Genomic DNA, 17,558 nt, shown 5'->3' with positions numbered 1-17,558 from the left:
AAAATCCGTCGCACACGTCCGCGCCAGTTCGCGTTGCTCATATTATTTTTAAATAGGCGTTTAGCCATTTACCCGCTCCGTGTACTCGCGCAAGATAATGAACTAAAATAAGGCTATGCAATGCACGAGCTCTGAGAATTTTCTGGCTGAGGAAGCCGGTGACCGCTATCTACCGAGGTGGTGGGCACGAAATTTCTTCAAGCTCATGCGCAATCAGTACTTGTATAACAGTTACGAAAAAAAATAAAACATGTTTTACTGTTATTAGATTTTTTATTACTAGAATAACTTACACATAGCTAACTACTCACAATAAAAGATTGTACAAGTAATAATAATTAACAATGCAGTTGTACTTTCAATGATCTATATACAATTCATTTGAGCCTGGACAAAATAATAAGCACAATATAAACAGACTATTACAATACTTTTTTAACTTAACAGGTCCTAATATCAAGCTATTATAATGGAATAAATTCATTTAGACGCCTAATGTTAACGTAGGTAAAATGGTAAGCCTAAGGCTAAGGGGCTACGGTGGTAGACAGATTTTTCATTTAGTCTGCACGGGTATTATGGATGGTTTTATTCACGTGATAAAATAACCGTCACTTTTTAACACCGCGGGATAGAAAGTGACGGATACCGTTTTATCACGCTGTCACGTAGACAAGAACGACCAACATATCCATACTGATAAAAAAACTTGATTGGTCATTTCATAAATAAGACAGTTAACGCGCGGCCATTTCATAAAATGGCCAAACTTAGTGGTCACCTTGTAATTCGCCATTGGAATTTAACTTCAATATTTGGCATTCCAATTATCCATAATAAGGGCTAGACAGAGAATACTCGTAGATAAAGACATACTAATAGATTAGCGATTTACATAAGACAGTTCAGTGTTATATGGAAACTTAGCCAATTAAGTACTATGATTTTCGTATCTGCGTATGCTCGTTTTGCGTGGACACAACCAATATGGCGCGCGAGCGGCGCATTTACCAAATCGACACCTTGAAGTTGACAGAAAATAAAAAGCGTCACCCCATAAACAACAGCATGTTTCCAAATAAACTATCGTCCACTAACTGTGACAAACTACTGTCAGAGATGACTTTTACGAAAAAGAATTTGAAAAAGAGGTGGATTCGCAAAGAAAATTGTGTAGCAACAGTAAATTTACTGCCATCTTTCGACACATAATTAAAACTTTTAGAACACCATTTGACTTTGGTCCTTATTCTTTCACAGATATATGTTAAATTTGTTAAATATTAATAAGTGGCGACATCTAATAGATCAAAGGCTAAAGGTATGGTGGCATCGTTTCGAGCGATGGCGCCACAACCTTTAGCTGATGCCCGATAAGATGGAGAAAGAATAAGGACCAAAGTCAAATGGCGTTCTAAAAATTTTAATCGTGTCGAAAGATGGCAGTAAATTTACTGTTGCTACATAATTATCTTTGACAATCCACCTCTATTTCAAATTCTCTTTGCTTTTACCCCGGACTTCTCCCATTTATTTGTAAATAAACTTGACCTACAGTTATTATGATGAATGACATTGAAAATGAGTATAATAATCATTAAGTATAATTTAATAAATACTTTTTTTAATAACACCCAATCCTTTTGAATGGAAATACGCAGACACCACACAAACACGAATTAGCAATATTATTTTACGCAAAATTCGTATCAGATTCATTCCTCTCAAAATATTCAGAAATATAACCGACCGGTTTGGCCTAGTGGGTAGTGACCCTGCCTACGAAGCTGATGGTCCCGGGTTCAAATCCTGGTATGGGCATTTATTCGTGTGATGAGCATGAATATTTGTTCCTGAGTCATGGGTGTTTTCTATGTATTTAAGTATTTATAAATATTTATATATTATATATATCGTTGTCTAAGTACCCTCAACACAAGCCTTATTGAGCTTACTGTGGGACTTAGTCAATTTGTGTAATAATGTCCTATAATATTTATTTATTTTTATTTATTTATATTTTCAATATTAAGTATATATCTGCACTAGAGTTGAGACCACGCACACTAATGACTTTTTTAATAGCAATAAATAATTATTTTTGGGGCATTCTTACACAAATTAACAAAGTCTCACGGTAAGCTCAAGGTGTTGTAGGTACTCAGACGATATATATATAATATACAAATACTTAAATGCATAGAAAACATACATGACTCGAGCAAATTTCTGTGCTCATCACACACCTTACCGGGATTCGAACCCAGGACCATTGGCTTCATAGGCAGGGTCACTACTCACTAGGCAAGACCGGTCGTCAAATAACCGGTAGCAAGTTCAAGATTGATAGCAAACTGCAAGATTGGCCAAAACCTTTCATTCGTATAAATTAAGTTTTTGTATTTAGCTTTAATGCCATATATTTAATTAATTCACTAGTTTTTCCACTACCTTTTTCCAATTAGTACACTATGTAGCCGTGTGTGTATTGCGACTATTGTGTAATCATCGCCTCAACTCTCCTGCCGATACTTATATGTGGAGTATAGAAACGCACATGTTTGTGCTCTTATTTATCAAAGCACAACATGTTATATCGTTTTAAGGTCTTCGCAGACTATACCAATTCCACACCAACTCAACTCACTTTTGGTTCACCTTAGTGGACGACGCGTAGACCACCCGACAGTTACCTAAATTTTAAACATTGTACTATAGGACATACAAGATAAGGCTTTAATTTCAATATTTAATTTTGAGTCGAGTGGCTGTTGAGTTGTAACAATGTGCTAAGACCTTTATGTGTATCAACACTAGCGTACACACACTTACGCCAAAAACCAAATGAACTAGGGCCCCATTTTAAGAGTTCAGAACCTATTAAAAACTATTAAACGTAAGAATTGCCTCCACCTATGTCTAGTACCCAACCATTTATTCGTCAAACTTTTTGGAAAGAAAATAATCTTGCATACAAACAAACAAAATCTGTCTCTTCTGTTCGCGAAAGTTAAACCTTTACAAGGCAGAGGGAATATATTTCCCAGATGATTTTGAACTTCGCTTCAAAGAGATACGGTTCAATTTTGCATAATTTCTCATAGTCCTTTGCCTGATGGAACCTAGATTAAATCAACGGCTAACCTAAACCCAAAGAGAATTTGAAATAGAGGTGGATTGTCAAAGCAAACTTTGTAGCCACAGTAAATTATCGCCCGAAAAGATGCCGCCATACCTTTGGCCTATGCTCTAGTAGATGGCGCCACTTTTTGATATTTAACAAATTTAGCACATATCAGCGAAAGAAAAAGGATCAAAGTCAAATGGCGTTCTAAAAGTTTTAATCATGTATCGAAAAATGGCAGTAAATTTACTGTGGCTACAAAATTTACTGATAATCCACCTCCATTTCAAATTCTCTTTGTCTAACCTAACCTAGGTTAAACCAACGGCAATTCTTAAGTTTTTATAATTATACCTAACCTCTGCCTTACGGCAATCTTACTAAAGAATACCTACCACAGCCAGTTATAATAATAAACCAAGACTGCTAGAAAAACAATTCAAAATTAATTTTGAAAATCCGACTCGTTAGTGTTAAACGCTCTGTCTATTCTGATAATCTGTCAAGACGTCGAAAGTATAGAAAACATGCCGAAACACAGACAGATAGGAAAACCTATGACTTGAATAACATTACCCTCCCAATATGGCATCTAGATTAATAATAATCATAATGAACAATTTATTGGAAAACCATTTCACTTCACTATGATTTTTTTAATAATTCAATAAATATATACATGCAGAACATCTATTCGCAACATACTCCACAATGTTGTGCAAAAATTGTAGCTAAAATCATGACCTTCCTGACAAATAGTCAGTTGGGTAAAATTAATTAAAATGTTACACACATTTATCTATACATTCACACTTACATCGATCTTTGCTTCTACACAATTCGTTTCAAGGACTGTCATAATCAAATGCACCATCTAAACTAAATATATTCATTTTCTAGCTTGTTGGATCGTACACAGACAGAGAAACGGAAATTCTATTCTCTCGCGAAAATTAAGGATTTTTCATTGAAATGTCTTACTTACATCGCTCAATATGTATCGTCAATATTTTTAACTTTGGGGAACAGAAATAACAATATACACACACGGTTGTTTTATGCGACAAACGCAGCGTTGAACGCATGCGATCAACGGAATGTAGGAAAAACGACAATGCGCTTACCGCTGCGTTTACCGCGTTAAACAATGTATGGTCAATAGATTATTTGATGTAAAATGGTGTGCGGCAAACGCATCACGTTTGACGCTGCGTTTATCGCACATAAAACCGCGCACTTCTGTGCACGACCCTGTTACACTCAAAAGAAAATGTCTCCCATGCAAGTAACGAATATACAAAGTGGCCAAAAAATATGTGCATTCCCGTTGCCAGGGAGGTTTTGGGATTATACTGAGCAACTTTCACTATTGAACCAACCCCGAAATCGCGAAAAAAAAATTACCCTCCCATAGAAAATGGACCAGCTAAAATGTATGAAACAGCCAAGATTTTTTTTCACAATTTCGGGGTTGGTCCCATAGTAAAAGTTGCTCAGTATAAGCCCAAAACCTCCCTGGCAATGGGAATGCACATATTTTTGGCCACTTGTATAACTTTAATAAAATTACTACTTCATTTAATGGTCAAAGCGACAGGTCTCTAGATATTGGAAACGCTTCAATACTATAATTTAAATATTCTACAAACTATTTTAAATAATATAACGCCGAGGCAGTGTTAAGCTGTAGTCTAGGGACAAATCCACGGATTACAATATAACTATACATTGCAAAAATGTCGGTACGTCATAGAGTACAAGGTGCCAAACAATACCACATAAATACCAAATTCTCACAGGTACAATGTAAAAATTTGCTCCCATTTTGGCGATGTATGGTTATAAGTAGTAAATAATTATAAGAATATATAAAACAGACTTATACTGATTAGATATGGATGTAATTATATCCGAAAGTAAGGAAAAAATGTTACACAGAAGCATTAGGTACCTTTAAGGAGGAAGCAATCCCATTATAATACCTAATTTATGTTTGAGTTTAGAGAAAGATACAATCCAATAATAAAATTTATACAAAAATATTTACAAAATAGATTTGTCCCCAACCCAAAATTCATGATTTATTTAAATACTATTTACAAGTTATATACATCACTAAAATTTAATGTGAGGCCATTGCTGCTTGACTCGTCTGACACAATATTGCGTTTCTGGTCTAGCTTATAATTTTATTTGGTGTTCTTTTTTACATGCTATGAACGAACAGTGAAGGACTATTATATTTTTTTACACTCGTTTTTTTTTATTTTATTTTTAGGTTATATTTTGCGTAAACTGGGGGCCTAGCCAAGATGCCAATCTTTTGTGCCGTAGCGAGTGAAACGTTAACGTCTCTCTGTCGCACTAATATGGAAGAAGGATAGAGAGACATTACCGTTTCTTTCGCTACCGCGCAAACGTTTGGCATCTTGGCTAGACCCTCTGAATATTTCAGTTACTAACAAGGTTACTATATTTCGTATACTAAATACACAGCAAGAAGAATTAGGCTAAAATAGAAGTCACAATAAGGTGCAAAAACTTTTGCCTTACTTAGTTACTGGAAATTATTTGGATATCGACTTTAACGTCATAAAAATAGATATTTATTAATATTTTAAACTTTAATATGGTATCTTTTTTTTAAAAAGAAAGAAAAAATTATAGCTATAAATACTTTATGTATTGCCATTGGTAAAGCGTTAAACATACCCAAGTAAACCAAAGCAATGGTTCCTTCATAAATAAGCCGGTGGGAATCGGGTTCTAAGGACGCTTTACCACTAGTAATGTGTGCTAGTTACGTATCTCACCTGCACATAATGGCCTATGATTAAGTCAACTACGGCGCACGACTAAGTGTAAGGGCTGAGTGGACGCTCGTTGTGCGTGCAGCGGGACGGGGACGGGGCGGGGTGTGCATGTTGACCAAATGCTAGCGTATAGCAGCGGCTTTAGTGCGCGCTGCTCACAGCACTCGTGAGCCCCACGCCACGCCGTGCCGAACGAGCGTCCACTCAGGGCTATAACCGCGAAAATCGAAGTTCGTCAATTGCGGGCATTTTTCTCTGTTACTCTAATTATGTTTTAGTGAGAGTAAAAGAGAAATATCCCCGCAACTTGCGAATTTCGGTTTTCCCAGTAGGCCTCAGACAAAGCTATGTATGTTTTCAACCGTTTGAACGCCGCGCCTAGCGTGCGCGGCGCGCTATCGTCAACCTTATTGAAAAGCACGAAGGTTGATATTGCGCTGTAGCCGCGCGCGTCAAATGACATGTTTGAGGGTCAAAAGGTTAATATATAATATAGTTTGGCACGCCTTTTCCGTCAGTAGAAAAAAGCGGCAATTAAAAAAAATAGGCGCGAAGGATCGTCCTTTCATAGAAAATTTGAATTTCGTACCTTTTTCTACTGACAAAGTACCCACCCACGCAAGTAACCAGCGCGGTCTAAGCGACTGATGCAAGTTAACGCGCAGGCCAGCACACCTTGCGCAAGTAGCTCCAGTTATTATCACCAAGTGCAAGCACACATAACATTTGCACATCGGCACTCGCGAAATCAGCCTGTACATTACTTATTTCAGTCTGTAATTTTACTCAAGTGTTTACTATTCCATGCTCCAGCATAACGCGTAAAAACTGTAAGAAATGAAGTGCCCTAGTGTCGTATATGAGTATGTGTGTACGTGTGTATGTCAGTGCACCCAGCCGGCGCGCTGCAGGTAGAGGCGCACGGCGGCGTCCAGCTCGGCGTCCAGCGCGGCCGGGCGCCGCAGCAGCACGCCCTTCATGGTCACGTACTGCGTGGGCGCCAGGTTCAGCGCGGCGCACAGCTGCAACATTATACTACTATTACAAACACTACTATTTTACGAAGGAGGTAACTAGTATTTTATACAAACGTGATATAGTAGAGAACTTTTCATTCGAGTACATTGTTTAGGAAAGGAAGCTTGCTGAGTTGCCTTAGTAAAATGAGAGATTGAAAAGCTTGATTATGTCACTATTGCTTACAATACAGCCGCCTCGAGCAGCCGCCGCTGCATGAGCTCTTTCTGCAGCATCCACATGCGGTACTTCCGTCCCTGGCCGACACGCACAACAACAACGGGAAGGCGGGAGATAGAGATACCTGTATCTCGTTAGTTGTCACCAGCCGCCGCTGCAAGAGCTCTTTCTGCAGCATCCACAAGCAGTACTTCCCTCCCTGTCCGACACTCACAACAACGACGGGATGGAGGGAGACAGACATACCTGTATCTCGTTAGTTGTCAGCAGCCGCTTCGAGCAGCCGCCGCTGCATGAGCTCTTTCTGCAGCATCCACATGCGGTACTTCCGTCCCGTGTGCACTTTGGGCTGGTGGAACTTGAGCCGCTTTCTCCGTCTCTGTTTAACCAATGTCAGTTTAGATAAGATGACAAGAGAAGAATAGAGGAAATGTTTGCTTGAAGTAAACGTTGCTTGGCAGTTCAATTCGCACCCAGTCGAAGGAGAAAGAAAGCCATCACTTGATGATTTCTTTCTATATATTTTCAAGTAAAAAGTAGCTGCGTGCCTATTTTGGGAAGTACTATTGGCATTCCTGTATAAGGTACCTTTTACAGGTTACCTTTTTTTTGACGTCCGGTAATGCCTAGTCGGTAGTGACTTAGTGACGTTGCCTATGAAGCCGATGGTAATTGGTTCAAATCGACAACACAGTATTCAAGGCGTTCAAGTGAACAAAAAAGGCGGGTAGTTCTAAAAACCAAAAAATGGAAAATACTGATGTCAACTTAAACTAGTCTTCCTCCAGAACCACGAGTAAAATTAGCAAGTTGAGTTTCAATTATTTTGCGCTCCATAAATTGAATGTCCAATAATTAAAAGATTAAGCGAGATGTATGCCGATCATTTTCCTTATAACATTCAAAAGTATCTACGTATTTTATAATAGAGTACCTTTTTCTTTGCAGCAGCGTGCTGGTCGGCGTTGACTCTTTTGTCTGGCTGCTGTCCGGGCACCCACTGCTGCCCTGGCGAAGACAACCGTTATACGAGATCAAACCCAACCACACGACGACACCAATATAACACCAGGGCCGTGTAGAACCATCCACATATTAATCTAGCATAATACGAGGCTCACAATATCATAAGGTACCTTAAACATAATTTTTCCGATGAAGCCATAAGAATGCGAGCGGCAGGTGTTCCGACGGTCATATAATTTTGACGTACTGTTGGTTTCATTTGTGACGATAGGAAAACTTAGACCGCGAGCCAGGAACAATTTCCATGACCAATCAATCGCCTCTCGGCTGAAAACTCGTGTAGCGTTAACGGCTAGGTATGATGAACCCACGTGGACGTCAGCTGCCGCTCCGTTGGTGGGTTGAGGAATGGCAGCCACCAAAACACGTAAAACAAAAAAAAATTACATTTCCTCCCGTTTGATACTTTGTCAAATGATAGTTCAGATGCTGTTGTTAGTTTAAAAAATCATCAGCCGGTTATATCGCGGTGGTAAGAACATCAGCTGGTCGCATGGACATGTAAAAAATAATCGCTATACCTTTTATGATAGCAATAACAAATCATGAAACTTTGCATGTAGCATTTCATCAGGCGTAAACGCCTGAAACGCCATTAACGCCAACGGATTACGCAATTTACACATTACGCATACTTTACCGCACCCATTTTTAGGGTTCCGTAGTCAACTAGGAACCCTTATAGTTTCGCCATGTCCGTCTGTCTGTCTGTCTGTCCGAGGCTTTGCTCCGTGGTCGTTAGTGCTAGAAAGCTGAAATTTGGCATGAATATATAAATCAATAAAGCCGACAAAGTCGTACAATAAAATCTAAAAATTTAATTTTTTTTAGGTTACCTCCCCTACACGTAAAGTGGGAGTGAAAATTTTTTTTCGCTTCAACCCTAGAGTGTGGGGTATCGTAGGAAAGGTCTTTAAGAAACATTTTTTGATAAAGTGAACATATTCGGAGATAATCGCTTCGAAAGAAAAAAATAATGTCCCCCCCCCCTCTAACTTTTGAACCATAGGACCAAAAAATATGAAAAAAATCGTGGAAGTAGAGCTTAAGAAAGACATTAAATGAAAACTATAGCGGGCATGATCAGTTTAGCTGTTTTTGAGTTATCGCAAAAAGTTTTCCCTTCATAGTAAAAAGACTTACTTTAATTAGGTACTGATTATGCAAATTTGCCTATTTGTTTAACTCGGGTGAAAGGTACCGTTTCATCCCTTGGTTAACAATTTACTATACTTTAAGCGCCAGTTTAGCTTATTGTGACGGAAGAGTAACTACGGAACCCTACACTGAGCGTGGCCCGACATGCTCTTGGCCGGTTTTATTTAGTTTAAAACAGCACCTAAACTATCATCTGACAAAGTAGCCGGGAAGCGATGACTGACGAAATATGCTCCTGGCCCGCGGTCTAACTATGCTGTGCTGGGATCAGTGAGAAATTTTCTGACACGAGTATTACACATCGACGCAAGATTCGATGCAGTTTTAGAGCAGTATTGGAACAACCCCAATCGACGGACTAGTTGGAATGTGCTGCCTTAGATGGAATTGGATCTTAGTAGGTACGTAAACAATTTTCGCGACACCGCAACTTAAATATAGAACGATTCGGTACGTTATTATTTCGATACGTCGATCGAGCAAGTAAAATAAGGACTTTCTTTTCTCACGGGTTTGATTTGATTTTGACATAGCCCGCAAAGTAGGTAAGAAATTAACTATGTACATTAAAAGGTGGAAAAGATCACCACCAGGCCACCATCCACCAGACCAGGCGTAGTATAAAAAATGGGCATTGCTATTGCACTTTTATAAAGTTATGTCGTTTAGTGTGGTATGCCTGTTGATACTGAGGCGAAATTAACAGGATCCGACGAAGAGAGAGTTCTTTCGTCTGTTAATGCTATACACGGCCCTGACACTCGACATAAACCACTTTTGTTCATCACTTTTTTTAGCACATAAACACGTATCATTAGATAACAGTATCATTAAATTTGTTAATAAGCCTATAAAATAACACAAATTAGTATTATCGCGTTAATAATATAAAGCTTAATATGAACAGAAGTGGTTTACCTCACACATAACATAAATTTGTAAAACTCTTTAATTAGGTCATGCAAGTTTACTCATAATAACATGCAATATTCATCTGCTAACTTACTACACATGATTATAGAATTTAAGTAACTATACTTTATTAAAAAAGTACTATTGATTATTAGATATATTTAGCTATAAAGATATTGATGTAAATCCTCATCGATCTGACTGGTAAGATGCGTAACATAAATCTAGCTGATATGTGTTCGATCTTACAGCAAAGTTTGCTCTATCGCAAAATATAATATTACAACGCAATCAGTTGTGTTATTTCTTATTTAACAAAAACTGTCACCGTATGATATTTTGGCCTGTTAAACATTGTTTCGCTCTGGATGTCAAGAGTGGTACAAAAACATAAGAATAATATCCGCCACTACCATAGTCTAGGCTGCAAAGCGAAAGCTTATGATAATGATTTCATGACGCATGCGGATTGTTATCTAATACTAAAATGTAAATGTAATTTATGAATGATTGTTGGATTCGTTGGCAGAGTCATATCAAAGAGAATTTGAAATAGGAGTGGATTCTCAAAGAAAACTTTGTAGCCACAGTAAATTTACTGCCATCTTTCAACACATGATTAAAACTTTTAGAACGCCATTTAACTTCGATCCTTATTCTTTCACTGATATGTGTTTAATTTGTTAAATATCAAAAAGTGGCGCCATCTAATAGATCAAAGGCCAAAAGTATTGCGGCATCGTTTCGAGCGATGGCGCCACAACCTTTAGCCGATGCCCGGTAACATGACGCCACTTTTTTTATTTAACAACACATCAGTGAAAGAATAATGATCAAAGTCAAATGGCGTTCTAAAAGTTTAATCATGTGTCGAAAGATGGCAGTAAATTTAATGTGGCTAAAAAAAAACTTTGACAACCCATCTCTATTTCAAATTCTCTTTGGTCATATGTAATAAATCTTAATTTAATTGAAAGATAAAACTGGACATGTATAGTTTACAACATGATTAATTTGTAGTGAGGGAGGAACGACTTGAGTTAACAATATGTGTAAAAATAGTCCATCAAGTCAAAACTAGTACTTTCGAGGTTTATCCTTCTGTAGAATTGATCTCTTATCATTTTAAATAAACACACATACACATTACATGATATAAAGTATATCAGGAGAAGGAAATTGATTTTAAGTAGGTATATTTAATACATTTTTCGCTAAAAGAATCGAAGTATAACTGAATGTGCATGTAGGATTAACACGCGCGGCATGCCAGCGCTCGCTCGAGGCTTATCAACTCTCGAGAAGGTCATAAAAAGTTCCACATTTATCAGTCGTAGCAGGTATGTGTAATACAAAATAAAGTTAAAAATTCTTAAAATATATTTTTGTTCGTGCAATTTTACTATATTTAATGGGTATTGTATCAAAATTACTTGGGTCCACGCAAATGGTAACAAAATTTGATTTACATGACAGATAAATGTCAAATCAGCGTGCCAAATTTTTAGGATATAGGTAATATTTATAGTTATGGTTGCGTTACCGACACGTAATAATTTTGCCTATATTTCATCATACTCTACTTCGATTGATAAACTTTCGAGGCTCATCTAGCCATAGACGAAAACCGCAAAAAACTGATAAGAGATCAACGTAAGTTTAGACCTCGGTCTCCGGTGTCACCGTACGCCACATACGATATCACAATTTACAGAAAAGTTCTTTCCCATAAACCATGACACGCAGCGTACGACGTCCGAGACCGAGACCTTAATAAAAAAAAGTCTCCAAAACGAACCCAAAAGTGAATGAGTGTAGAGCTGGGGCTGGGGCTGGGGCATAAAGCATAGAGTCGTGTTCTCACGTCGTGGTGCGCGTGGGGCTTGCGCTGCGCGGCGTGCTGCTCGTAGTGCGCGCACTCCTCGAGGCGCGTGACGCCGGCCAGGCGGTAGCGGTGCAGCTCGGCCAGCCGCACGCGCAGCTCGCGCTCGCGCCACAGCCCGCCCACCACGCCCGAGTGCTCCGCGCGCCCGTAGAACTGCGCCGTCCAGCGCAGGCGCTCCGTGAACTCTCTGCCACGTTAGAGGGATTTCCATTTAAACGCCGTAACTGAACTAAAGAGATACTCTAAACAATCCCTCAATAAAAATAACCTTGATAGACCGATTTCAGTATGTCGTACGCGTTAAATGTATAGAATAATGCACAGATAATTTTTATCAGATTCTTACAAACAGCCTCAGTTGAGTTGATACGAGTCTAACATACATAAATAATGTAATGACATAATATTTTTTGACGTGACAACGTCTTATAATTCGATGGAACCGGCTGCACGCACGAAAAAACATGACTCATGCGGCGTTACCTCGCTCTGAGGCGTTCCATTTAAGGCTTGAAGTGCAAACGAGAGCGCGCAACGAGCGACAAAGAGGCACAATCGGTCTCCGCGTTCGGCAGCGTTCGACATCTGTCTCTCTCCTACTTGAGTGAGCGATGCGTCCGCGTGGACAGCTGCTATACAATAATACATTTACACGTTTTTGTCAAGTATGAAGTGCAGTGAAAAGTGAATGTGGTGTCAATTGTTTATAGCGTTTCTTATGACGTTGTCACGTTCAACTATCGTCAGTAAACCGATTTTACAGACAACCGATTTTTTTAAAGCACGTGAGCTAGCTACCGGTAAAATTGTCTCCCGTGAACTTAAACAGCATCAAAGGAGGAACTTACGCGTTGCTGACCTTCGAAAATTCAGAATACTTTCTTCTTGAAAACCCCCATAAAAATAAAAAAAGCTAAGCGCCTTTTAAAATGTCTACTTATTCCTTGTAATAAATTGAAGCTTGCCTTACTTAGGTCTAAATTGCGGATTTTTGAGCCATATCCAATTCAGCCACTCGATTCAATACCGCAATATAATGAAACACGCATGCGAGTTCTCGCACCGTAAATGATACTCACTTCTTCTCTTTGGCTAGTTTGGAGAGCAGCTTCTGCTTGTTTCTTTGGTTGTTGAAGAATACTGAGACCAGCTGGTAGTCGCGCACCAGCCGCTTCCGCCGCGTGCGCTCGCGCAGGCGCCGCGTGTATAGGTCCACTTGGGAGAGTTTCAACGCTGGAAATGTATGGAATCATGTAAATAAAGTCTGCATATAATCCGCTGCCTGCAGTGACTCGATCCATAGAACTCGATGCCCATTTGTGTAATGTTCAGAAAGTTCAGAATTTTTCCTATGTCTTATGAAAGTCACGAAGAAAAGAGAAGCCAAATTAGCTTTGGCTTACCTACGTATTTTTTGGCGGACCTATACCAGAGGGTAGAAAATGCAGCGTTCGGGCGTTCTCGGCTCCGTTCGGCTCAGCGTTGCTACGAGCAATTATTAGGGTGGGCAAAACATGACATTCCTTTGCGTGCACAACCACGGATAAGATAATGACTTAAATTTTGTATGTATCAACTTATCTCATTAAGTGAAATGTAATATTTCTTTTGAGATAAATAAAAAATATCTTTAACCCGAATTTTGACAACCCTAAATAGCCGAAAGGGATAGTGCCATACATTAGAAAGGGACAACATGATTCGTCCCTGAATGGCTGTCAAACTTCGGTTTTGTAGGAAGTTTCCTTTCTGTACGGATACAAAATTCCTATATCTACCATGAGGACAAAGTGCGCAAAGTAATTATTGCATACCAAAAATATCAACTTCCGCTTGACAATGACAATAAATGTATATTAACCCACTTTGACACGAAGCTATGACGCACACACAAACGTTCCTGATATCGGCACTTTAATGATGCAATTATACAGAATTATTAAATTAGGTTTATTGTAAACCAGTGAACTTTGTACAATTTATTTTTAGCAATTGGACTTCGATGCTGAGTCATAGATAGAAAAACAATGTTTACATTTATAACGAGTTTCTTGAACTGTGTGTATGTTTCAGATATAAGGAAAAATCTATAAAAAATGGTTTCAAATGTAGCCTCTATCACCTGGGCCATAAAAATTAGTGAATTGACGTCTGAATCATTAAATCGGCTCAGCTATTTCGACGCTAAGATGGAACCCAAATACATAATACATACTTGGACTGCCAAACTGCCATAGCCTTCTAAGGCCTTGCCGTACAACAAAAATTTAATATTTGCCAGCGAAATTTGAACCCATAATGTAAGAAACTAAGTTGATTTTATTTTGTTAAAACAAATGCAACTCTGTTTGAAATAAAACAAATGTAACTCTATTCCAATTACACCATATGTGGACTTCTGGGTCTAAACTAAAGATATATTTAATCTTTATTTTATTACAAATAATTTAAATTTCATCGAACTTAGTAAGTCCTATGGGTAGGAGCTTGGGCCTTAGGAGGATGTGGGATTTTTTTATAATACGTCAGTGGCAAACAAGCATACAGCCCGCCTGATGGTAAGCAGTCTCCGTAGCCTATGTACGCCTGCAACTCCAGAGGAGTTACATACGCCTTGCCGACCCTAACACTCCGCACCCTTGTTGAGGTCGTTGTTGAATTGAGTAAAAACCGATTTCCGAAAAATGGATTTGCAACATTATTAGCATCAACATCCACACATTCAATGCCAAGAACCCGCTCAGCCAGTGGCAGATTTGCCCTAAGGCCTAGTTTACATATTAGGGGCGGCTGTCGTTTTCTATGTATTTATGTATTTGAATATTATATATATCGTTGTCTAAGTACCCATAACACAAGCCTTCTTGGCTTACCGTGGGACTTAGTCAATTTGTGTAATAATGTCCCTATAATATTTATTTATTTATTTATTATATGGTCCACTCGTGGTCAGTTTACTTCACGTGCGCGGAGATATTTTTTTTCTAAATTTCCTCATACGGATCCGCATTCTGGCATTCAAGGGCTTGGCCGTGGAGGGAGTTGCCGTGGGTAGTAGGTTAAAAAGTAGATATTAAATTAAATACCACATGCACTTACCAACATCCAACTCATCATCTTCGGGGCTGATGGATAGAGTTGATATCAACTGTTCGGCCTCGTGATCATGTTCCTACAAAATATTTATAATATTACACTGTGTTTCCTCCAATTCTTTAATATGGACAGTTGGCTGAGACCAGAACCTCATTTAGATGGTGTGAGAGCTCACAAGCGAGTTTCGTTACATTGCGGTATTTCATTTATTCGTTAAGTTCATTAGACCTCAATAGACTGCAGTGTGGGCTACCGTTTTTGTGCTCACCAGTTGGCGCCACTGTAAATGGTGGTCCAGAAAAACAGATCTCAAAATTCTGCTATACTTGTTTAATAAAAAATACGTTCTAATATACACAAAAGTATTTTAACGCCTAAAATTATCGTTTTTTAAACCTGTTTAATTTTGCAAATATTTTTGTAAGCACTTTTTTAAACCACTAATATTGAACTATATCTAATGTTTACCATGAATAATCAAAAATAGAAAAAAGATTTACCGCAATTATGAACAACGAGACAAAAATCGCGATAAAAAGCTGGTGGCCCCCAAAAATACTATGTATTTAACATTTTGAAAGACATCCCGTTAGCCCTCATTGAAATCGCATACAAGTTCTCGCACAGTTTAAATGGGGATTTAGGCCATCAATCTGGGTTTCCTTTTCTATAAACAGATTTATTTGTTTGATTGTTTATGATTTGTCCTAGATTTAAACGTCCAAGTTGATAAAACAATTTTTCTCATGAAAATATGGGTTAAAAATATGCTATTTTCCTCAAACATTTGGAAAGTTGGATCTTTTCCACTGCTTTCACATTTGTTGCTGAAACTGAACTCCAGTATCAGAAACAAATGTTTATGGTTGCCCTGGGAAACATGCCACTCTGGTTTCAGCACCAGCCACCATAATTATCCTCAAATCCCTATGGATTACAAAATATATGTACATGTTTATCTGCCAATACACTCACCCTTTCAAAGTCATCTCTATTGGGCATATAACTAAGCTGTGTTGCCTCCTCAGCAGACACTGCCAAAGGCGGCAATCTAGATACTGCACTAGGCCCAAGTGGGCCCTCATCTCTGTCTGCGCAGAGCAGTGTGGGCCGGCTAGTGCTCTCCACATTGCCCCAGGTTGCCCGTCCAATACTGCCTTCTAAGTACCTAGTTATATACTCGTCTTTGGCCTCTGAAATACATTTTAAGAAAATGAGCATTCCACTAGTACTAGACTCTAATAGAATTTTTTTCACTTTGCACTGACATGCTGTAATAATGTACACATATCGCATACTTAACATAGTATGTAGCAGGAAAACTTACCATGGTCTGACTCTAAATTACAAAGGATTATATATTCAAAAAATCCTTGCTAGAGTCTACTTTATACTACCATGTCACAATCGGTTTGAGAGACCTTATTTTTCTATACAAAATAAAATAAATATAGTAACAATATTTACCTTCTGGTGTTCTTGATTCTATATGTTTGGCAATATCTTCCCAGTTACCAAATCCAAATTGCTCTATTGCATCTAACAGTCTTACTTCCTCATTTGCAGACCAACTACTTCGGCCTAAGAATATTCCAAATGCTCCAGAGTCCTGTTAGAAGTAAAAATAATTTAAAACTGTTCAGTATGTCAGTCATATATTATGAAGAAAGTGTTCATAAATTTACTGTACTTGCCATAAACTGATATGCGTGGTCATTTTTATGAGATCCTATTTCAGCACCCAAAGAAAAACACTGAAAATAAAATAGTTTTATGCAGAATTTCAAAATTTGCGCCAAAACTATAAACAAATATGGCTGAAACGTTACTTCGTTGGATAAACGTAAGTTTAGAGTGAAGCTTACCTGCAGGCAAATATCAAAATCTGTGCATTCTGTACATCTTACTCTAATACCATTTATTTCTTCCTGACAATAAGTACAATTATATTTGGCGTACAAATCCGAAAATGACATGGTCAATCACAAAATAAAATAAATTCAATCGTTGGCAATCCTTCGGCACCTACTCACTCAAAAGTCATTTTGCGCTTGTGCCATAGACACGAAATGTTACCAGATTAAAATATTTTAGTTTCTTTTGCACGACCTGACAAACCACAAAAAAGATATTAGGAGTATTTACTTTTAAATTCTACATATGTAAATATATTTCTCGCTCTCAGTTATAGTTGCGTCCTTAATGGGCGTTGGGTCAATCACCTTCCAATCACCTTCCACTTGATCGAACATGCCTCGGATCAGACTAAGGTCACGGTCTGGTACGCCCGCCTATGTCCAGGCAGCTATAACCACGAACACCAAAGTTCGCAAATTGCAGGCATTGT

At 38.4% G+C, this 17,558-nt stretch overlaps 1 protein-coding gene across 4 annotated transcripts; it reads right to left on the bottom strand.

Moving 5' to 3' along the window:
* Window positions 1-5,526: 5,526 nt before the first annotated feature.
* LOC133528099 (transcriptional adapter 2B) lies at window positions 5,527-17,418 on the bottom strand. 4 transcript variants are annotated; one of them, XM_061865318.1, is made up of 10 exons: window positions 17,077-17,418; window positions 16,906-16,965; window positions 16,679-16,820; window positions 16,187-16,404; window positions 15,215-15,287; window positions 13,195-13,348; window positions 12,029-12,302; window positions 8,069-8,142; window positions 7,381-7,513; window positions 5,527-6,959 (listed from the first exon to the last, which is right to left on the bottom strand). In XM_061865318.1, exons 1-10 carry the CDS (start codon window positions 17,185-17,187, stop codon window positions 6,822-6,824), a joined length of 1,377 nt encoding a protein of 458 aa, XP_061721302.1. In that variant the 5' UTR covers window positions 17,188-17,418; the 3' UTR covers window positions 5,527-6,821. The 4 variants fall into 4 exon arrangements, with proteins under 4 accessions (XP_061721302.1, XP_061721303.1, XP_061721304.1 ...); XM_061865319.1 differs by having other exon boundaries at window positions 12,095-12,302; window positions 17,077-17,417; XM_061865320.1 differs by having other exon boundaries at window positions 6,829-6,959; window positions 8,069-8,137.
* Window positions 17,419-17,558: the final 140 nt, after the last annotated feature.

The sequence above is a fragment of the Cydia pomonella genome, chromosome 19 (assembly GCF_033807575.1).
Source record: "Cydia pomonella isolate Wapato2018A chromosome 19, ilCydPomo1, whole genome shotgun sequence".
Taxonomy (NCBI): Eukaryota; Metazoa; Arthropoda; class Insecta; order Lepidoptera; family Tortricidae; genus Cydia; species Cydia pomonella.
Note: the sequence above shows the minus strand (reverse complement) of the source record. Positions and strands in the feature narration are given on the sequence as shown.

Bases quoted from the DNA above. Each gene is read 5' to 3' on its own strand.
- LOC133528099 (XM_061865318.1), bottom strand. From the start codon at position 17,187: ATGTCATTTTCGGATTTGTACGCCAAATATAATTGTACTTATTGTCAG. The intron at 13,349-15,214 runs GTAAGTGCATGT...ATACATTTCCAG, and splicing joins AGATGATGAGTTGGATGTTG to CGTTGAAACTCTCCCAAGTG. The intron at 7,514-8,068 runs GTACTCTATTAT...TTGGTTAAACAG, and splicing joins ACGCTGCTGCAAAGAAAAAG to AGACGGAGAAAGCGGCTCAA.